The 15,412-nt window shown below is 43.5% G+C and overlaps 1 protein-coding gene across 2 annotated transcripts; it reads right to left on the bottom strand.

The window, feature by feature from the left end:
- Nucleotides 1-128: 128 nt before the first annotated feature.
- Nucleotides 129-14,702, bottom strand: LOC113146305 (PDZ domain-containing protein 4-like). Of its 2 annotated transcripts, XM_026333717.1 has the most exons (8): nucleotides 12,905-14,702; nucleotides 7,025-7,078; nucleotides 6,246-6,556; nucleotides 5,989-6,076; nucleotides 5,798-5,896; nucleotides 5,652-5,714; nucleotides 5,165-5,266; nucleotides 129-3,577 (listed from the first exon to the last, which is right to left on the bottom strand). In XM_026333717.1, the coding sequence occupies exons 1-8, from the start codon at nucleotides 12,962-12,964 to the stop codon at nucleotides 1,556-1,558; spliced, it is 2,799 nt and encodes a 932-aa protein (XP_026189502.1). In that variant the 5' UTR covers nucleotides 12,965-14,702; the 3' UTR covers nucleotides 129-1,555. The 2 variants fall into 2 exon arrangements, with proteins under 2 accessions (XP_026189502.1, XP_026189503.1); XM_026333718.1 differs by lacking the exon at nucleotides 7,025-7,078.
- Nucleotides 14,703-15,412: the final 710 nt, after the last annotated feature.

The raw sequence follows: 15,412 nt of genomic DNA, 5'->3' as shown, positions 1-15,412 counted from the left end.
CAATATTGCACAAACAAGTACAGCATGTGTTTTTTTTTTTTTGTTTTTTTTTAATGGTAGGATTTTAAGCAAATTCATAGAAAAACAACTACACGATCCACAATTACAGTATGTTAAAGGCTTTCAGCATTTTAAGTACATGGAAACCAAAATTATTTCATTCTCAATATCAAACATGCATGTCAGCAAAATGAAAAATCATCTTAGTGTCATTCTATGTAATTTCTGGGTAGTTTGCCAGAGGCTTGTTAGGCACGAAATTAAAGCTGGAAATGACACAACTGACAGGAATAACAGGAAATGTAGAAAATTTCAGCTGATGTAGCTTCAGGCAGTTAACAGAGTTTAGTGTGGCTGAGAATATTTTTTTATTTGCAGTGAAATAGACTTGTTCACAGTTAGCACTAAAATAATTATTGCAAACTGACCAAAGCTCACTAATAATGGGAAAAGCAGAATATTTTGAAATTCCAAATAGAGAAAAATGATTTGATGATTTGATATTTTGTCCCTTGAAACAATATCAAATTTTTTCTGTGCTTTGTATGTTACAATGTGCCTTTTTGTAGAAAACAGTGAAGTCTGTCAGTTTCTTGTTAACGCTAAGCTACGGCTCTGAAAATTGTGCTATACAGTCAAGTCTGTCTGAGAGGAAGGCAACACTCAGCTTCTCCTTATCAAAAGCTTGTTGGTCTGAAAGTGATGTTACATTTCATGTGTCAAAACAAAGGAGTATTTGTACATGAGCACTACAAAAAGCAAAATGTCATAACTACGGGTACATTAACTGGCACACAGTGTTTCTTTGAAAATATACTTAAAGTCCTTGTCAGACACTAAGCATACAGTCCTATGGCACAGAGGTGGCTTCTCCTCAGAGTATTTTCATGGCTGCGTAGTTCTTAACCCAACTTTTGGTTTTCATCTCTTTTGTCATTCATACAAAAAGGGGTACCAGAGGCCTGCCAAGATTACTTTTCAGTTGTGCGGCTCTAAAGACTGAACAGGAGGTGGTGCCATCTCGCTCAAAGGATGATGTGCTACAGCCTTCTAACCACACTCCCTCTGAATATGTTTCCAAAATGCTAATCTGTGCTCTATGGTATTTTCCTGCACACTTATTTTTCATCAAGATACTATGTTAAGATATAAGACTGACAAGCTGAGTGGTAAAGCATCATGAAAATGGCTGGAAGATGTTTTCCTGACAGGGTTAGGTCCATTCAACCACACAAAGTTGAAGACAATATACTGTAGTATATTTCTGAAGTTTATGACATTTATGATTATGGAATGCATTTCTGAAATGCAGCAATTTTTAAAATGTGTGTATTCTTGTTTATGGAGCTACATGCCGCTATTGGACACACAACCCCTGACATGGGGTCCACTCTAAATGTCGTAGGCTGAGGCCTGAGCTATGCTACATCATATAATCGTCACGTTTCAAGGTGGAGCGAAGCAGCTTGTGATCATCTTACAGGCCCTGTCAAAACACTTTGGCACTTTCTTATGTCTCCCTACCTGTCTGCCTCCCTCTCCCTTACATCTTACGTCACACTGTGGTGACAGACAGCAGGGGGTTATAGACTTTCTTTCCATCAGCAGATCTGGTACCATGAGCCAGTAGCTCCTGTATAGTGATCCAGTTGTCCAGGATTCTGCGGCTGCGCTTTTTCATACTCCTGCGGTGGCACAGCTCCAGGATGGAGGTGGGTTCCTGCTGGTGCGTCATCCCCTGCTGTCCTCCGCCACTGCTGCCCTGCTCCCTCTCACGCTCTCTCAGACAGTCGAGACGGCTCTGCATCATGATCTCCCTGCGCCGCCGCTGCTCACGGGCCTTCAGCAGCTGCTGCTTGCGCTCCTCTTTGCTCCAGTAACGGCCCATCTTCATTTCACTCATAGCATCATCATCTGTTGTCATGCCACTACGCTCCTCCCTGATCTTCATGGCGCGGGCCTTCAGGAGACGATCCCTCACCGGACGCTTGGCCACGTAGCGTGAGCCATCGCTGCGGATCTTCACCTTCCACTCCATCCGAGGAGAGGCAGGCAGCACTGGAGGAGATAAGGGTGAAGATACAGCATCTGGAGCCTGGGCAACATCTTTACATGTGCTACCCAAGCTCATCGGGCTGGCGTCACCCCTGGTCTCCAGGCTGCCATCTGTGTGAGTCTCTCTGAGGCCTTCAAGCCGCTCAGAGGTGGAGGGGGACCTCAGCTGCATGCAGCTCAGGTAGCGCTGAGGTGGCTTTGCTTCAGGTTGTCGCCGTGACAGGTAAGGGCTGTTTTCAGCACTGCGGCCACCAGCCCTCTCTGCTTTGGGATTACGTCTCACCCCTCCATCTGAACCTCTCCTGGTTCCTCCATCCCGGGACAGGGACCTCACCTTTGCTCCAGGGCTGGATGCCTTAGGCTCAGCTCCTCTCCTGTGACTGTAGGGAGAGTAGGCTTGGTTTAAATTTGCTTGTACCCCATCCACTCTTTCCGCCCTGCTTCCTCTCTCTCTCTGTCTGGTGGAAGTTGGAAGCTGCATACTTGCTGAAAGAAGAGACTCACCTCCCTCTAGACTCTGTGTGGATTGTGAAGGGTACTGTTCATGTACCAGAGGGGTGCTCCGGCAACTTTCCCCTCCAGTGTTGTAGGCACTCGTGCTGTCCTTATCTGAGCGCTCCCTCTCTGGAAGCTCATTGATATCTGACAGGGCGTGGTGACAGGACTCCTCACTGACCAAAGTCCCACTAACATCCAAGCGTCCAGCCCCTGCACTTGCCCCATTTTTGTCTTCTAGAGGCCAGGCCTTCAGACAGCGCTCCCTCAGTTGCTGCATCTTTTGTGCCCTCAGGATGTTACGACACTTGAACTCCAAGTGGCGCAGTTCTTCTTCCAGGAGGACCATCTCATGCTGAGTCAGGCTCTCATTCCTATTGACATCTAGCGGGACGCCGCCTTCTTTTTGTGCCGCCCCCTGGCCTCCCAGCAGCTGCAGAGTGTTACTGTTCTTCTCGTAGTAACACTTGATTTCCAGTAGCTCTTTGTACCGCTCACACTCCTCCTCAGTCAGCCCAGGCATCATCATTCTTACTGGATCTCCCATGTAGGCCCTCTCCAAACGCTCCACATGTTCCAGCCCTCCTCCATTAACACAGTCCAACCCTATGAGGGAGTCAGTGCTGAACTGGAGGTCCTGGGAGTGCAGCAAGGGTGGAGTGTCCCCTCGACTGGACAAAAACCTTCGCATGCTGCCCGGTGTATTGGTGGCGTTTGTGTTGGAGGCACTAGTGTGATCGTCTCCCAGAAGGTCGTGTTCTGATGACTCTTCATACCGTGTGCTTTCATCTGTGCGGCCCACCCCACTGTCCAGCTCCTGGCTGTTGCTCAGCACTGTCTGGAGCAAATCAGGTGAATCCCTGTTAATTGGGCGACCTTGGCTAGCCAGTACACTTCCACCAGCAACACCACCTGGTTCAGCACCTAGGACAGAAGTGTTGTTCCTCAGTCTGTGACTGCTGGGCAGATGGACAGCATTGTCCAGTGGCTCCAGGTCCAGCTTATCTGGGTCCAGCTGGTTCTCATTCTGACAGGTAAAGTTGGCATTGCAGTGGAGAAATCAAATTCATTGTTGGAGGGACACATAAAAGACAAGGAAAAGTTCATATTAGAATTTACTATACCTGTACAGTAGTGAGTGAACAGAAACTGTGAAGCTGCAGGCTGGAAAATATAAACAATGAGCTGAAAGACAATAAAACTCTCCATAGAGCTGAGAACTGCAAACTGAGCACTTAATATCTGTGGGTTCATCACTACAATGGACCATTTTCATCCATACACTGAATCATTTGATCCATCGAGTGTAAAACTACAGATTACAGCTGTTTTCATGCTGCAGCACATTCCTGCACTGACAGTAAAGAGTAGTGCTCCTCACTGCCACTAGATGGAGTCAGAGCAGTGCCTTAGCTTTCTGGTTCCACCCAATCAAAAATGTCCATCAGACACTGAAACATGATCTAACTGATGGTGAGGAGTTTTATAACTTAGGGCATTAATAAATGAACTGTCCATCCTGAGTGATCCAATCTTAAGAACTGAATAGTACTTGATATTTCGTATCGACTGTTGTTTCTAATCTGTTTACTTTGCTGTTTTGGTTGGCATCCCCTCAGAAGCTGATTAAATATGATGCAAATATTTGCGCTTAACTTAGTAAACAGTTCACTCCACAGAGCACAGTTTATCTTGGTTAATTGGTTTGAGCTGAATGTGAATTGGGTGTAGCCTGTGAGACGAAGTATTGATTATCTTCTTCTTCATTCTTATTCTTCAACAACCCCTCAGTTCTCTCTTTTACTCCCAGGAGACAACAGATCAAGGTTTAATCTGTGCTTTCACATTTCCCTTTGATGATTCTTTGTCCTCCCCTCTCACACTTGAATCTTAATGTGGGACCATGCCTTAGCAATACCAATATGTCAGCCATTTTTCACAGGTAGTACTTGTGCTCGTCTCTCCAAATACAAGGACATAAAAAAACAGAGAAAGGTTATCTGTGTGTGTGTGTGTGTGTGTGTGTGTGTGACTTGACCATTTTAATGAGAACCTTTTAAATCTGCCTTCTATCCCCTGCTGTACAAATGCACCCAGCATACCAGTTCTATGTCTTGTCTCCATTTTATACAAGAGCATGCAATGAAAAAGCCATTTGGTTGGGTCGACATGTGTCAAGTTGTGGGTTCATGACCAATTTTGCAGGAGTGTGTTTTTGTGGCGTGTGCTGCAATGCCCTCCTATCTGCTGGAAGAGTGACCTTGGGGGAAACAAAGCAATGCCACATTAACACAGCAAGTACAAGCACGATTTGTCTTGGCCTCTGTGCCCGTGCTATCTGTGCTCTCATCGTGTTTCTGCACCTCTTTGCCTTTCTGCCTCCTTTCACCAGTCAGTCTTTCTCATATCTTCAGATTCTTAGTCTGACTGTGAATTTTCTCCATTCTAATCAAATGCCTAAATGAAAATATAGATTTTTACCTAAATCTTAGTATATACACCAATTTCTTGCTACACAACAGAGGCGATAAGGAGCGAAAACAGGGTTTTTTTAGGTCAGTGTTCAGACTAAGCCTTGCATGCTCCCTGAAGATTGCATATCCAGTTTTCTCACCTCTATCTCGGGTCTTGCGAGGAGCAGGGAGACATTAGTGCTGTCCTCTCTGGTGAGAATTGCTACCGCCTCCTCTCTGTCCTGAATGTCCACTCCATTGATCTGACAGAGGAAACGGAGAACAAAATTGAACTGGTGTCAGATAATGTAAGTCTTAATACTGAGCCTAGTTTCAGTTAAATCACTGGAGAAAGGAAATGGTCTTCTCCTCAAAACTAAAAAAAAAAAACCTCTTTAGCTTAATAGCATGGGTTATGATATTCAACCTCTCCTGGAATACATTAAAAATAAATGCTGCACAGGAATCTCCTGCAATAAGGTTGCATTGAAAGTGACTGATTCATCCATTATATCAGTGGATAAATGGTTAAAAAACAGGTGCACAAAGTGTTTTGTTGCTTTAACTGTATTGTAGTTTTGGTAATACAGCTTTTATTGATGCAACAGAGCATATAAGGAATGCTTGTTCAATTTATGAAACCTCTACCTGTAATATTCTGTCTCCCTTGCGAATGCGGCCATCTATTGCAGCAATACTGTTTGGGTTCACCTGGAGAAAAAGCGGATTTGTTTAGGAGTATGTAGTAATAGGAGAGAGTTGCTGAAATTATTATTTTATAACATTGTTTTCACCTCTCCCACGTAAATTCCCAGATCCTCCTCATCATCAGTTCTGTAGCACACCGTCAGCCCAAGTTTATCCTGCTGGCGAGACTTGTACAACTCCACCTCCTAGTGCAGTTAGAGAAGCGTTGGAGGACGTTAGACTGAGAACCTTGGGACAAGCTCGCTGTATCAGAATTCAGCAGCTAACAGGCTCTCACCTCATATTCCAGCTCATCCTGCCTGTCCACTTCATGCTGGGTGATATCGAAGTAGTCAGTGGGGTCATAATATACAGGCTCTATAAAGCTAAAAGTAAGAAAATCCAGGACATAACATTTCAATAATTGGAGCAGCTAAAAAAAAAAATTCTTCAAATGTGTGAACACGATGGAATGGATTAGAACCCGGTCTGCAGTGGAGGTCTGGTCTGACAGTTGGACATGCTGCAGATGCCTATTAAACTGCTCCAACTCACAGTTCATTGAGTAGATATGGCTCCAGCAGTGGTGGTAGTGGAGGGGACGGTGGAGGGTCAGGGGGGGGCGGAGCTCCACAGGGATGCTGGCTGCTTTTGCCCAGAGTCAACATATGCTGGAAGCTGATGTCCGTCTGAGTGCAGCTGTCTACACAGTCAGCCACGCCCATGGTCACCGGCACTAACCCTCCGGGAGCTCCTGCTGGGGCCGCCCATCTGCGGGCCCCCCGCCTGAGTATGCTGGACAGCAAGGGGTCCCGTATGTCAAGGGTGGGATCCCCAGAAAGACAGGACAGGTCCTTCCCTTTCACCTGAAAAACAGATAGTCAAGCTCAAACGGTGGAGGAGCAGGAGAAGAAGTGGAAGATAGAAAGACATGAGTAAACTGAATGCGAGGACATATGTTACATGGAGATACAAGGTCCAGCAAAATGAGTCACTGTGTACAGTTATTTGTGCCAAAATAAAGAGAGTGCTGTATACAGAGGAAACATAGAGTTGGAATATGGGCAGCAACTGAGTTTCATAGATGCTGACTGGAATAAGAGGAAGACAGGAGGACAGTTTTATCAGACAGACAAGTTTAATTCACAGAAGTAAACAGGGGACAAGACTACAGCTACACAACCCTAAAACATCCAGGGGCTGAGGTCAAGTTAGTCAACACAAAACTAAAAGCTTGTGCTGGAACACAGAAGCATTAAAAAAGGTTTATGTGTCTAAAAGGCTTCAACACCACATGGCACCAGACAGGAGAGCAGAAAGCTGTATACTGAGACCTTTAATCGACCCTCAGCATCGAAAGAGCACAGCATGTCGCTCATGTGACCCTTCTGTGAAGAGAAAGAAAGCAGGAAAATAATGGAGTTAGAAAGTAATTACAGCTGTGTGCAGCTGGAAAAGCAAATCACTCTCTGCTGAAAACTGTTTTCATAAAGGAGAGAGCTGCAAGTAAAAAAGGAAAAGCAAGCATTCAAGTAAAAAAAAATGACTGTAATGTCATTTGTACTGCAACATCACCCTTTTGCACATATTCATACTTTTCTAGCTGAAACACCGTGTATGATATATAATTCATTTATTCCTCTGAGCTCTCCCCTTCTCTGTGTGGACGCTGACAGTTCATTTAAATAGTCTTGAAATGTACAGTAGCATCATGTCATGTTTCCTGATGGGCGGAAGTTTAAAATCCTGTTACATGTGACACATATGTGGAAGGAGTCAAAACTGTACAGATTCATTCAGTATTTATAGCTGGTTTTAGCTACACTCTGACTGTCTGTGTGTGGTTTACCAATTCAACCTGAAATATCTCAACAGCTACTGGATATATTGCCTTGGCATTTGGTACATAGTCGACATGGTGTAACATTTGGTAATGCTGACACCTGCTCTTTCGTGTAGCGCCACCTGCAGGTCAAAAATCAAAATCTTTTTTTTTTTTTTTAGCTCTGTTTTGATAAAGCAGTTAGACAATGTGTGTAGTGATAATTAGCATGGACACACACTGCAGTAGCCTACTTCAGTAGTGAACATTATACCTGCTAAACATCAACAGATGCATTTTCACTGTGAGAATATTAGCATGCTGATTTTAGCTCAAAGTAACTGTGTTTCATGCAGAGAGCTGCTAGCATGGCTGCAGACTTCTTGAAAATTGAATACTATTCATTTAAACTGACACCCACATTTTCAAGATGAAAACTCATTCAGCTTTCTTAATTTGATTACGTGTGAGGCACGGAGAGAGAACATGGTGTTCATGTGTAGATGTGAGCTGCACTGAGCCAGACAGCCTTTGTAGGGTCTCATTCATGTTGCACGCAGTCACTGACCTTGGCTGTCTGTGACTCCCCACGTCTTTACCACCCTCCTCCATTCTCTCACTCTCTCTCTCCTTCCAGTAATTGCATGTCAAATCAATGTTCCCCTGTGCAGCCAAGCACAAAAACTTTCGTTCCACAGTAAGCCCCTGTTCCTCAACGTTTTTGATTGGGTTCTTCCTCATGCTGCAACAACACCACCGCCACCCCTCTGGTCTATCTTCTCCTCTACTGTTGTGTTTCCCCACTCACATTTAGCCCTTTTCTCCATCCCGCTCTCAGACTCTGCTTTCCTTCAGCTGTGCTGTCTCAGCAGTCCTGCATGGACTGTCCCATCCCTGGTGAGGAAACCCTCACCCTTATTTCCTTCAGTTTCGCTCTGTCCACCTCCTCGTCTGTGGCTGGCCCTCCTCACGCTAATGTTATTCCATTAATCTTGCTGTCTTTCTTAATGAGCCTCTTGACTCGAAAAGGAAGAAGATGCTTCCTTTCTACATGGCTTACTGCTGATTAAAGCATGAACATTTTTCATGTTAGAGAAAAATGCACCTTAACATCCTTCACTTTTTAATTTCAGCTCATGTCCCGCTCTCTCTCTCCAGACAACAGGCGGTATCTGTTGTTTCAGCACTCATGAGCACAGCCCAGCTCTCCAGAATCAGAAAGGCTGTTAGGAAACAGCTCCATGGTGCTGAGTGACAGGTATGAATACTGAGACTGAGGAGAGAGGGGGGTTCTCATTCATTATCAATGAGAGGTGCTGAGATTGCTTTGAAGATGACTTCATGCAGGGTAATGGTTGTTGTATGTTAGACAGCTCTTCGGCCCTGACTAGATGGAGAATCCATTACACTCTTATCATGTGCTGTTCTCTATTATCTCGGGTTAGTAGGTCATTACATACAGCTGCTGTTTATAAGCAGCACAAGCTATGTAAATAATAAAGCCATGGTTACACACCCATCCCCAGACTCCATCCTTCACTGGTGTATATGCTAAAAAATGTAATTGAAATTCAGAAGAAATAGCAAAGGCGGTACATTCGCAGCAGGGGATAGTGCTGGTGGTGGTATTGGTAGTGGCTGTGGAGCTAAGGGTGGGGATGGGGACTGATGTGGGTACAGATGAAAGAGATGCAAAAATTTCTAAGTGTACAGAGAGAAAGCAAAGGAGGAGGGACGCTGAAGGAGCGCATGGGGAACGAAGAGGGAGGTGAGGAGAGGGTAACGATGCAGGAGAAAAGGAGAAAACAAGCTTTCAAGGAATTGCAGGGTGAATGTAAATAGCGAGTGAGCCTGGATCCTGGTTCAGTTTTTTTTATGTAAGCACACACAGAACTGAAGCTTGTGGGGAATTACTAAGTGGTTGATGCGTAATTGTCTTTTATCTGAAAGCCTTTTAAAGAGTAAATTAATCTTCTGTGCTGTACAAGAGGCTGAGATAAAAAATGTCCACAGTAACTCCACTGTAACACACATTACCCCACACATTCAGCATGTGGAAAAATACACAAACAATCAGAACCCTAATCTGACGTGAGCCCTTAAATTTATTATAGTCCCACCATCACAAGGATTCATTGATATGCATTTCCACAGTGTACATGAGAATCTCCTGCATGACTTATACCTGTCCCCTCAAGTGTACTGAATTCCACTTGTTCGATAATAGATTTTTCTCCTCTCACTTAATTTGCAGGCTGCTGCAGCCACCTCCTCACAAAATCAATTAATCTTAAGACAGTTTACCTACTTCACCTATACCCCCTGTTGTTTGATATCACATAGCTCATTTGAATAGACACGAGGAGTGTAGAAGGCCTTTAATAAAGTGGTAACAGTGAGAAGATATTGATTTACAAGAGAGCTCAAACATTCTTTGAAATGACGGCTATGAAGCTAACAAGCCTCAGTGGGAGTTTAGAGTGTATGGACGTGGATTATCAGTCGATATATTCATTAGTTAGAACAAAAGAGAAATTACAGTATGTGTATAGTCGTGGTGGTGGGGAAGGGAAAACAGCAGGTCTGAGAGAGAACATGTGAAAGACTAAACACAGAAATGCATGACAGAATATGTGACTATATGACAATAACAACAATAACATTACAGTCCTGTGCCTCCACGTGAGAGATGAGACTGTGAGACTAAAAGCAAAGTAAAGGAAATGAAATCAATAACATTTGCGTTTAACCTCACGTGTGAGCATCCATGTCACTCAACACGCACTTATCCTGCTACTATCAGCTGCTCATTGGTATGTACTGAATGTCTTCTGTTTGCCTCTTGTGACCATCAGCATGTTTCTTGTCATGTCATTCTGAATAAAGGCACATTAGGTTTGTTTAATGACGATTGTTGCCATGGAAACAGACTGTACAGTGATGGAGGAGAGAAAAAAAAAAAAACAAAGGAGTGGCTGAAGGGCTCAGGGGGCCACAGGTTTACTGTGCGTGAATCGGGTACAGTGAAAAAGCTATGTAAAGTGCAATATGGCTCAGAATGGTTTATGATGTGCACACAGGTCTACAGCTCAGTCTGTAATTCATCAGCCAAACAACAATATGCCTTTTTACTCAGGGCTACACGAGGCAAAACTGATCTGAAACACGCCAGTGGGTGTGTACCAACCACCAGTGTGCAGGGTGTGTGAAGCAGAGGCCCCATGTTTAATGCATGAGTTTTATTCCTTTGGCAAGAGAAGCAAGTGTTTTGATATAGTCAAATAGAACAGCCTGGTTTTCCAGTCTGATGTAGCTGTAAACAGTTTAATGTGGTATATATTGTCTAAAGACAGACAGTTAGAGTAGACTGGGTCTAATTTGAAGGTGTGATTAGACATGATAGGGTAAAATGGCTCAAAGCTGCAAACATCTGAGAAAATGTGTAGCATGAAGAGTCATGAAATGTTTATGTGTGTGTGATTTTGGGATAAGGTTTCCTCTTTCATGATGCTTTTTGTGACCCATCTGCCATGTATTTTACAGGAAAGATCCAAGATTAAACCTTAACCATGCAACCTGTGATTACCCTTTAGCTGCCTTTGGCATTTTGGATTTTTTCCTTTATACTTTTTTTTTTTTTTTACTTTTTTGCAGTTTAATAGACATTCCCTTTAAAATGAGACCTCCTGGTTTGATTCAGTGTATTCCCAGTGCACTGTACTAGTCATCCTGTCAAAGCGGAGTACTCTGGCTCTGGTTCAGTGCTCCATCTGCATTTGTTCTCTCTGTCTCATGCTCCTCTGCTCCCAGCCAGCAATGTCATTTCAGGCTAACCAGACCACAATATATGCAGACACCTTCCTTCACCAAACTAATGTATCTGCTGTAGTTCCAACACTACTATTCATACAACAGCTTTGCATATAACATGACAGTTCCTTGCTCTAAGTCAGACAACACACCTTGTGTCTATCACTGTTCACTGATCACCACGCCCGTCTCAAACCCACATAGAGCAAAGGATCTCTGTCTGACTGAGCTGAAAGTGGTTCTGCAGTGACAGGCTGCTACGGACACAACGTTCACTTTCCAAAACACCGAGCTGTGTGTGGTCAGTGTCATTACTGCTGTTAAATAAAGTCACTGCTTGTGCAATGGACCAGCCTTGATGTGGTTTTATGTTCACATCCCACTCTACACACACTGCTTGTACCCTACCCCAGGGAACTGTGAAGTCGCTCAAGCCTTTCTATTCTCCCCAGCTCCATGAAGCGGTCAAATCAATTACTACTAACATCTGAGGCCGAACAGTACAAAACAAATACTGAAAGAAAGAAAAACAGTTTGACTTTCCCTCCATCTTCCATTTGCCTATTTCAACTACTTCCTCCTCCATTTGAACTCACTCTCTTTTTCCTGTCTCTTGGCATCACCTCTGGCACAAGATGCAGTCCAGTTTACTGGCCTGTGCTCTCCAAAATGTCCCAACTGAGGCTTCTGGTACCACAGATATCAAAACTGCTGTGCTGCACACCCATGGGTGCTGAGCATTTTTCATGCTTAGTAAGCATGGGACTTATTTTGGTCACTGTATGTATCATTGAGCCACTGAGCAGGAGCATCCTTAGGCACTTCACAGCCAGATGAGCTTACTCACATACAGTCTGTGGTCCCAGTTGGCAGGTGGTGCTGAGGCTGTAACCGTGGCAACCCCCCTCTCCCGTAACACTTTAGCCCAGCTTTAACAGCCCATCCATCCTGCTGCCTCTGTGGCTCTGCACCACTCTACTCTCTCCATGCCAGCATATCTCTCTCTTATGCAATGTAGCTCAGCTCTGCTCTCTGTGCTCATGATTATTGTAATTATTGTTTATCACAATTATTGGTATTATTATCACTGAATGACTATTTCAATATGGAAATTTATGCCCCAACTGAAGAGGTAATGTTATGAACCTGTTTTTAATCACATGATATCAGGGTGCTAATGTTCAGATCTGACTCATTCATGAATCACCTGATGACGATCAGTAACTGTACTGTACAAATAACTGAAGCGGATATATGCAAACTTTATTATCCCAAAATTTATTTGGGATTCAAATTGGGGTTATTAGGAATTGAATATGTGGATGATTTGCAGCAAATGAGTGTGTCAACGTGATGAGCTTCTCTTAATATTTGTCTGTTGTTGCAGATAGAGGCATGACATCTTCATTAGAACTGCTCTGATTGTCAGTCACCCACTGTAAGAAAGGGTCACGTTAGGAGAGAACAACAAAGGAGACTGTAAGAAAAGCACTCAAAGAATTTTTTTTTTGCTTAAAGACTCAAAGAGAGGAATAAAATCAACTCAGACAGAGAGAGAGGTGATTAGAGGCAGAATGCTCACCTGGAACATGACCCTGTATTGTTCCTCAGGCTTTTGAACCACACACATGTTGCACCCCATTGTGGCTTTTGACACTGTGCAGGTCCAAAATCTGTCTCAGATAAAGCAGTTTTCACACCAGGACTCCCTCTATCACAGTCTTTGTCTGTGGCAGTGCGAGAGCCCCACCCTCATTCGCAGTGTTGTGGTATATGGCACTGCTCCTCTTCAGAGTAACATGCAACACATCCCTGACAGGTACGGATACGCAGTTTAATTGGTCACTTCGCTTTTTTTCCTCTTCTCCTTCACAATTCAAGTGTTAAAATCCAGAGTAAATTTTAAAGTGGAGATAGTTTTATAGCTGCAAACCCATGTGCTTGTTTCTTTCGCCATCGCAGCAGGCAGAAATGTTGTTTCTTTAAGTTCATGTGCTTTTTGTAAATCACCCAGTTTAGCCTTCAGTCTTTTCTTTGGGCTGTTGTATGAAAGGAAGGATTGTCAACTGGATCTGAAGAAAAGTTGTGTCTTGGGCATCTGTCATTACATAGATTAGGTGGTTGTTTTAGACAAATCTGTGCTTATCTAGTGAAAAAGTGAAAATACTTCTTGTACCCTGCCTTGTTGTGTTATTTAAAGTTAAAAACTGCAGGATAGGGCAGGTTTTCCCAGAAGAACTCCAGCTGAACTCCTCCACAGTTTCTGAGTTTGTACGTGAAGCACTAAACCTCCAAACAGCATAGTTTCAGCAATGGTCTTTGAACAGGTTCGATACAAACAATGCAGATATCAAAGACCTTGCCTCCATCCTATTTTTACTCCTGCTTTCCTCACTCCCACACTTCCCACCTACTATGCTCCGCTTTCCAGGATCGCTGAGTGTGTCTGCTGAGATAACTCCTGGTCCTTAAAGCCCTGTCAGGACTCCCTTCACCTGCTCTGGTCCTGCACTTCAGGATCAATGCATTGTTAATGATATTTCCTAATCTAACTCCACTGAAACTCACAGGATGGAGGTATGCAACAGACTGGGTGGTGCAATTTGGTAAAAATTACACTATTAGCTGGAATCTTTAAGCCCTTGCTGTGCAGCTAAGATAAACTGTGGGCCAGGCACTCAAGCCCTAAAAACATGCACACCTGCACTTGCAACAATGAATGCATATTTCAAATGCTGGCTTTATTATACACACAACCTGCTAAATCTCCACTAACTGCCAGCTGCACTGCCATCAATGCAGGAGTCCCTTTTTAAACAGCTTCTCCAAATAAGACAAAACACAACTAAAACATGCCTTCAGTGTAACTTACATAGATTTTTATTTTACAATGCAGCACGAATGCATTGCATTTATCTGATCTGTTGTTAAATATTGTGACAAGTATTAGACCATTGATACTCTAAGCTATGGTATACTCAGCACTCTGGCCAGCTGCTCCAGGGTGAGACTGAATGCCGGATTATAATTAAATTAGTGACCTCTTAAGCAGATATCAAACAAGGTTCTCTTTCATCCATGTAGAAATCAATATCAAACCATCTCATGGATCAATTGGATTTTGTCTTTCTGTTCTTATTGGGAAAATCAAGATTGTTTTGCACAATGCCCGCCTTATATAAAGCCAATAAGTTCATTCACGTATTCGGTTTTTCTTAAACTCTGGCTATGCGATTCATATTCAATGTTCAATTCAACTCAATAGACACATTATCTTAATGTTTTAATTACTATCATAAACACCCTCAGGCTCTAGATAAATTCCACATCCCTCAAGGATAAGCTGACTTACAAGGGAGACCAAATCTCAGAGCCACTTCCCCTGCTCTCTTCATGTCTCTATATGTGCCCTCTGGATCTCACCATGTTGGTTGTACCATTACCTTTAATCCTCCAGCGAATAAGTGTCAGCGAGGTCATAGCTTGAGAGTTTTGTCTAAAAGGTCCATTGCCCTGTGTGCTGCCAGTGAGAAGGTGTTCGAGCTGCTAATCCTCATTCAAGGCTCTGCTACACTTGTATCTTTTCCAGAGACAGTGTAATCCTAAACTCTGGCTTCACACACACACACACACACACACACACACACAAAGCTATCTTGCCACCTCGTGATAAGTTGGGAAAAGACAACCTGATAGTCAACCTGTGGAAGGCACGCACTAATCAAGCCACAGTCAGGTGTCAGACATGCTCAGCAGGCAGGTGTGCTCCAACTGTCATCCCCCCACTCCAGCTCCATCTCCCATCTGTCACCATATACTTTTATCTAAGTCAGTATCAGTCCCACATTACTGCAGAATGTCTAGGGTGGTCTCCTGCTTGCCTTGTTTTCATAATTAAATATGGTATGAAATGACAAATAACTCAGAAAAAAATCTTATTTTCCTATTTTCCTATATTTAATCCTATTTTCTACTATTGCAGCATTAAGTCTACAACAATGTCCTTGCATGGAATGGATGCACCTGTTAAAATTAGTCCATCTTCAGTCTGCAGAAGAAAAAATGTGTAAAATCAAGAAATCCATTTCAA

This window comes from Mastacembelus armatus, chromosome 7 (assembly GCF_900324485.2).
Source record: "Mastacembelus armatus chromosome 7, fMasArm1.2, whole genome shotgun sequence".
Taxonomy (NCBI): Eukaryota; Metazoa; Chordata; class Actinopteri; order Synbranchiformes; family Mastacembelidae; genus Mastacembelus; species Mastacembelus armatus.
Note: the sequence above shows the minus strand (reverse complement) of the source record. Positions and strands in the feature narration are given on the sequence as shown.

What these genes read in the sequence shown, in the direction of transcription:
- LOC113146305 (XM_026333717.1), bottom strand. Translation starts at nt 12,964, where the DNA reads ATGGGGTGCAACATGTGTGTGGTTCAAAAGCCTGAGGAACAATACAGG. An exon ending in CCATATCTACTCAATGAACT is followed by an intron (nt 6,077 to 6,245) that starts GTGAGTTGGAGC and finishes TCTTACTTTTAG; the next exon opens with CTTTATAGAGCCTGTATATT. An exon ending in TCGCAAGACCCGAGATAGAG is followed by an intron (nt 3,578 to 5,164) that starts GTGAGAAAACTG and finishes TTTACCTGTCAG; the next exon opens with AATGAGAACCAGCTGGACCC.